This window comes from Bombus vosnesenskii, unplaced genomic scaffold (genome assembly GCF_011952255.1).
Source record: "Bombus vosnesenskii isolate JDL3184/JDL3185 unplaced genomic scaffold, Bvos_JDL3184-5_v1.1 scf7180000013264, whole genome shotgun sequence".
NCBI classification, from domain to species: domain Eukaryota; kingdom Metazoa; phylum Arthropoda; class Insecta; order Hymenoptera; family Apidae; genus Bombus; species Bombus vosnesenskii.
The window spans coordinates 598,385-604,852 of record NW_022882924.1 but is presented as its reverse complement, the minus strand read 5'-3'; the positions used below and the strand labels follow the sequence as shown (position 1 = coordinate 604,852).

At 31.7% G+C, this 6,468-nt stretch overlaps 2 protein-coding genes and 1 long non-coding RNA gene across 3 annotated transcripts; 2 read left to right on the top strand and 1 right to left on the bottom strand.

Moving 5' to 3' along the window:
• Window positions 1-1,015: 1,015 nt before the first annotated feature.
• On the top strand, window positions 1,016-3,315 carry LOC117239162. The gene is made up of 4 exons (XM_033504543.1): window positions 1,016-1,288; window positions 1,370-1,716; window positions 1,788-2,527; window positions 2,784-3,315. Exons 1-4 carry the CDS (start codon window positions 1,101-1,103, stop codon window positions 3,063-3,065), a joined length of 1,557 nt encoding a protein of 518 aa, XP_033360434.1. The 5' UTR covers window positions 1,016-1,100; the 3' UTR covers window positions 3,066-3,315.
• Window positions 3,316-3,572: 257 nt separating this feature from the next.
• On the top strand, window positions 3,573-4,825 carry LOC117240998. The gene is made up of 2 exons (XR_004494861.1): window positions 3,573-3,806; window positions 3,916-4,825. It is a non-coding gene; the product is annotated as an uncharacterized LOC117240998 (long non-coding RNA).
• Window positions 4,586-6,304, bottom strand: LOC117240928 (46 kDa FK506-binding nuclear protein). The gene is made up of 4 exons (XM_033506948.1): window positions 6,144-6,304; window positions 5,877-5,966; window positions 4,820-5,705; window positions 4,586-4,745 (listed from the first exon to the last, which is right to left on the bottom strand). The coding sequence occupies exons 1-4, from the start codon at window positions 6,151-6,153 to the stop codon at window positions 4,664-4,666; spliced, it is 1,068 nt and encodes a 355-aa protein (XP_033362839.1). The 5' UTR covers window positions 6,154-6,304; the 3' UTR covers window positions 4,586-4,663.
• Window positions 6,305-6,468: the final 164 nt, after the last annotated feature.

Below are 6,468 nucleotides of genomic sequence, written 5' to 3'. Positions count from 1 at the left end.
AGTGCTGGGCGCTACGGTGTGTACACTGATCCATGGTACTAGCACAGACGAGTACTCGTCTGTGGTACACTAGGTAATTGTATGGCTGATACCATGTTTATTATACATGTTATGCGTACACGGCTACTTCTGGTATATTAGTCCGGCTGACCGATTCCCGTATCGGATACATATTTCATTTCTATGGCTTGATTCATATGATGGTTATATTCTAATATTGTTCTCAAGAAAATAGTTGATTATTTTATGAAGCTTAAAGAGTATAAAAATATAAAGATTACAAGAAATATTAATTAAACGATAACAAAATTTGTTTTCAAAAATTCGTTGTGTAAATAATTATTGCAAAAATATAATATTATCTTATATTTTCATCAGTCTGTAAAGAATGTCCTATATAACGTAATACTCGTTTCACATTGTCCAATTTCTTACGTGAACATGACGAATGTGAAAGCGACCTTGAAACTTGGGTCATCCATCGCATCAATACTAAGCAGTATGTCCGATAAATATCTAGCTAAAAAAATTGTTATCTGATAGATTCGATCGTGTAGCTAGAATTTCAATGAAAAATTAAGTTGCAGTATTAATTTAGTCAACCTGTAGATAAATGACGAATTAGAATTGGAAATTTCTTCTGTACAGTTTCAACAATCGATGAAATAATACATCGTAATTTTTCATCATAATTTTGTATTATAGATTCAGTGAGTATCAAGAAGAAGGCAAAGAATGATGCTGAAATATTAATGATAATGGAGGAACTTAAGAATGAAAACGCGTGGCTATTAGCCCGCGGGCGATTATTCTAAAAAAGCATGCAACGGTGGTTACTGGCCCTAGATGAACCTGCATCTAATCCATGCGGTAACACCGTCATCAGCCACGAACCATCCGGGTACGAATACATAAATTCGTACGCAATTTATACCCGTATGGCATATTCAATTATTTTTGAAAATCATAGTTGTTTATCTGTATTAATGTTAATAGCTTTTATTGATGGCACCGTTAAAAGTACATACAAGAATGTGATAGTTTTTTAAGACTTCGTGGGAATTTCGTATAGGTGGTACTAGGTTGGATCGTAACAGGGGATGCTGGAACGCGGGAAGTTTTGTTCCAGTGCCGCAATCGCAACGGCCTTGGCAGTTTCAGGTGGGAACCAAACTAGCTCTGACAGTGAAACTACTAAATTGTCTTTATATGCGGCGAATGAGCGATTCACTTGCAATCCTGACAATCTGTACGCGGTACCACGAATTGGTTTACATGAGATAGAATGGTAAGTGAAACTTCTTCTTTTATCACTTTTTAATTAAATATTTTGAAATACTGATATAAAGCAGAAAAAATTATTCTTCAGGATAGAGGCTGACTCGCTAGAGGCTGATGTTTCAAGATTCGTAGCCGGTTCGTCAACAGTAACAACGACCACAACGCGAAATAATCTAAAAAAATGTTGCCGAACTTCGACCAGTTCCGGTTACTCCAGCCATTCTCCGCCATTGTCGGCTGGTTCATATTCTTGTTACACATCAGCAGTCTCCGGTCAGAGTCTTTTTCGAGGAATACCTTTAACAATGAAGGATCAATTCAGCGGAGGTCTTGCTGTAATTCACGAGAGCGAGTCGATTCCACGTCCTATTTGGCCGACTGCATTTCCCAATCCGCGCGAACTTTATCAGAGCGAAGAAAATCCCGAATATGATAGTAAGCAAATAGATTCTTTTTTTCTTTTAATGTCTTATAAAAACAGTAAAACATGTTGCGGTTTATAATAGCTTTGTACACATGTTACGGATGCAGTTGCGCATATACCTATTCATATTGCGATTGGGATTATGAAAAATCTGCAAGTATATCAGCACACGATGTCCTCCTTGAATTATCTCAAACACTAAACTCTGTGATAGAAGGCAAAAATGCTATGACACCAGAAGAGATCTTGCATAATATCTCGTATAAGGTGGCCCAAGGAATTGGTTTGAAAGGAGGACTTTATGAGTACGTTTACCATAATTCCTCTTTTTTACCAAGCAAACGATCGTTCTTAAACGACAAGAATTCGTGTCTATTAAGTAGCAATAAAAATTCGTCGTCGAAAATCAATCCAGTAAACTCAAAACTTTACGATAATACACGACACCTTTATCTGCACAATCCATGGTACACTTGCTTATGCACTTGTGAACATACTCACAGATTTTTGTCGTCTTCTAAAAATGACAAACAAACCAAGACGCACGATGGATCAGAAAACAAAGAAAATCCACCTGTTATACTTTTCATGGATAATCATTGTCAAAGAACAAATTCAGAATTAACACTGCAGAACAATAAAAACACATTTGAGTCGCACGTTTGCAAATGCTTAAATCGTTCAATTGCTCTCGATAAAAAAACGAAAAACATATACTTGAACCGTTGTATTAGAAGTGATACGAAAGAGGCGATCAATATTAATGAAGAAAACAAACAGGACCGGAATAAAGTTATTTCTAACGAACCAGAATACTCTATGGTAAGTCTATGTGAAATACTTCTGAGCTATAAATTTAACGCATATTGTATAATCTTTTAACCGACTTCTTTACTCGATGCACAAATCGTTACAAATAGATTTAACTCTTTAGAGATAAAAGCAATTACTGCCATGTAATAGATTCATTACCTGATTCACCTGTAATGTATATTCCTTTTTGCACATAATAACGTTAGGAGCAAATAACAGTATTCACAATGTCAATGTAACCAACGTATCAAGACTGATGTTTCAGCAGTTGGAGTGCAGTGACGGTGATTCATTCAACAAAGGTAGAATCTTCTCATCCAACAGAAATAATTGGGATTATCGTGTGCGAGGATTTGCCGAAGACTTAGATTTCACGCTCGACGTTTCACGAGCGGAACGCTTAGGTCGTGTAATTGCAAAAGCAAAACGAAAACGACAATGGTGCAGAGCTCTGACCGCCTTCTTCGGACTAGTCTTCTTTGTTTTAAGTGTCGTCATTGTTTCCTTATCAGTAACAAAAGGACGTAAAGTATTTGGAAGCATGTAATTCGATTTATAAATCATAACAACTTAATCAGAGTACTTTCGTAACTCTAGTAAAAATACTGACTGACACTTGCTTTATATGCTTTTAGTACCTTATATTGTTAAGCTAAAATAATAGGATCTAAATCCTGTTAGCAATATATGGCTGTGACCATGTTTTCTTATGTATGAATATTAATATGCAATGTATATCCAGATAAAGTAATATTAAGTAATATAACTAAGATAAACGATAAGACATGAAAATTATATGATTAAAAATTTAGTTAAATGAATAAAGAAAATTAAATTTATAAGAGCTTAGCTGATTTTTCCTTAATAGCATGATTATCTGTATTTTTTTAATTCATTTTTACTTAAAAATAAAATTGTTAAAGATATATTAAGTATTTTAATGAAGGAAACATTGGCTTGGATATAGAACATTATTTTAATTGTTGAAGTCAATCATTGCGCATGTTTTCACGTACGTGAGTATACAGTATACGTATAACTACCGTTAAATAAAATTCGATAATTTGAAATATAGTAAAAAATAATACATACCGAATTTAAGTTTTGATAAAAATATTATTCTTTTATGCATAAAATAATAGAATAAATTGTTATGAACTTAAATATTTAATACTTAATCGTATGATATAAAGGTTATATCCCTCTGTATATTTTCAGATTATCTCAATTATTTACTTGCTCGATTATTTTGAGTAATAGAAAGAAAAATACATTTGTTTGACTTAAGGTACGAATTCAATTTTTATTTACATTAGTGATGTGAAAGTAGCTGTATAGAAAAATATAATTTTTAAGTTAATCAGTAGTTTAGTATATAATAACCTGCATTGTTCCAGATTTTATTCTAAATTGGCTTAAAATGGTATGTATACCATGTGTAGCTATACCAATATTACTCATTATATGGAGATTCTTGATACAGCCATTATTTATAAAATGGTGGCAGTTCAGAAACAAACAAATAGAATTAACAAATAATGAACAACCTCCGCAACTTGTAAAGGAATGTAAAAATGGAGTTTGTACATTATCATGGACAAAAAATCAAGACGAAAATTCCATGAAAAAGCATTGAAATGAAACTTGTCTATAAACACAATTATTCCGAATATAATTTATTGTATAATATTAAACTTTATATTTGTTTACAACTTTTTAAATAACCATAAGTATATTATGCATATACATAATATACATCTTGTGCAAAGTATTTATTATATTTAGGATGTTCATGTTATTACGCCAAATTCATGGGAGATTTAAAAAGTTTGTTCAAATTATTGTGTTACCTATATAAAAGATAATAAAATTTTATCCTCTTCTGCTTTTCTCGCAAATCTATTACTAATAATAATTACTGATACTAATACTAGAAACAAATAGCTCGTCATCTTGTATATCAATAACATATAGTTATATGAAAATGTAATTTTACTTTGTATTCCAACACAGTTATTTATGTATTCTTATGTTGTATTCTTTCAAGAAAATTGAAGTTTTGTAAGATAATGAAAAAGGGTATTACATTTATTAGTTTAAAATACATTATACATCACTTAACAATACTTAAATATTCATAAAAGTTTAATGTACATTCCGAAGTTCCACTTCAAACATCAGTGTACTATTACCAGGAATAACAGGTGGTGAGCCTTTTGCTCCATACCTATAACAAACATGTAAAACGTAATATGAATAATATATTTAAATTTAGTTCACACATAAATGAATGATACATACGCCATAGCTGGAGGTATTGTGATCTGTCGTTTTCCTCCTACTTTCATTCCCTGAATACCAACATCCCATCCTTTAATTACTTCACCTTTCCCAAGCCTGAATTTAAAACCATCTCCCTGTGTTGTTGCATCAAATTTCTTTCCATTTTTTAAACGACCCACATAATATACAGAAACCAATTTTCCACTTTTGGCAAGAACACCATTACCGACTTTCAATTCTTTTATTTGCACTCCACCTTCTACTACCCTTGTTTTCTGATCACTTTGGGTATTTATTTCATTTTGTTGCTGTTCCCTTTTATCTTTTTTCTGCTTTGCCTCTTTTCCATTTAGTATTTTCTTTTTTTGTTGTTGTTGTTTATTTCTTTTATCTTTCTGTTGAGGCTTTACTTTCTCTTCCTCTTCCTCTTTATCTTCTTCTTCACCCTCCTCATCCTCATCTTCATCTTCATCTTCATTTAATAGTGATTCTTCATCTCCTTCTTCAGAATCATCAGAATCATTTTCTTCATTCATGCCATCTAGTTCTATATCCTCATCAGAAGATTCTGCTTCAATTTCTTGTTTAAGACGCTTAGTATTTTTTTCATTCTTTAAGGTATCTATAGCTTTTCTTTTTGATTGTTTGTCAACCAACTGTGGTACCTGTTCTTCTTCTTCTTCTTCGCCTTCTACATCCTCTAGATCATCCAAGTCCAAATCTTCATCAGGTATTAAATAACCAGTTAAATGTACATGACCATGGCCATGACATATAAATGCTATTGTACTTCCCTCATGAAAATTTAAATCAAGTGGTACTTGCCACGTTGAGCTCTTTCTCAAATTGCATAACAAATAACTAGTACCTTCATAGTATAACATTACTTGTACCACACCGTCATCTATAATAAATAAAGTATAAAATGACATACTATTATTATTTAGAAATATAACAAATTTCAATTTTTCAATTACTTATTTAAGATTTGAATAACATGCTAGATTATTATTCAAATTTTAAAACGATTATTTATAAATTTAAATTTAGCATAAGACGAATTTATTAATATTACCGGCTTTTTGAAGATTTAAACTAGCCATTGATACATGGAATGATTTTTCAACGGTCTGTGTATATCGTTTATTTGGTTCCAGTATTAAACCTAAAAAAAAAAATTATAAAATTATTATTAATATTTATACAAATTCCTTTTCGTAAAATATTGTTTTCATAAGGAGCAACCGTTTTTCGAAACCACATGGCGACACCATTTTAAAACACTTTATACCGGTAAATTTTGGAAAACCATCAGATAATCCTTAACCGTGATTATACTTACCCCAAAACATTTTGTCTGTGTAACTTTTGACTCTTATTCCAGTAAAATGAAATATCAATTATAAAACTTTCTATTTTTTACATTCAAATACAGATACCAAGTGCCCTTTACGACCTCGCGCCAACTACTAATGAACAACTAAAAGACTTCATACAGCGCCATTACCTACAAATCAATTTCTGTCACGAACTAATTTTTTTTGTAGATTCAACACCATATTTTAATAACAGCGATTAAAACTTGATGGATTTTAGAACATTTTCTTATCCTTGAAATTCTTAACTTAATAAATAACAATTCTTACTGATAATATCACGTTTTCACT

Coding starts and splice junctions, on each gene's coding strand:
- LOC117239162 (XM_033504543.1), top strand. CDS start 1,101: ATGCTGGAACGCGGGAAGTTTTGTTCCAGTGCCGCAATCGCAACGGCC. Junction 1,289..1,369: donor GGTTTACATGAGATAGAATG/GTAAGTGAAACT, acceptor ATTATTCTTCAG/GATAGAGGCTGACTCGCTAG. Junction 1,717..1,787: donor AGAAAATCCCGAATATGATA/GTAAGCAAATAG, acceptor GGTTTATAATAG/CTTTGTACACATGTTACGGA.
- LOC117240928 (XM_033506948.1), bottom strand. Junction 5,706..5,876: donor TTTAAATCTTCAAAAAGCCG/GTAATATTAATA, acceptor TATTTATTATAG/ATGACGGTGTGGTACAAGTA. Junction 4,746..4,819: donor ACAATACCTCCAGCTATGGC/GTATGTATCATT, acceptor TGTTTGTTATAG/GTATGGAGCAAAAGGCTCAC.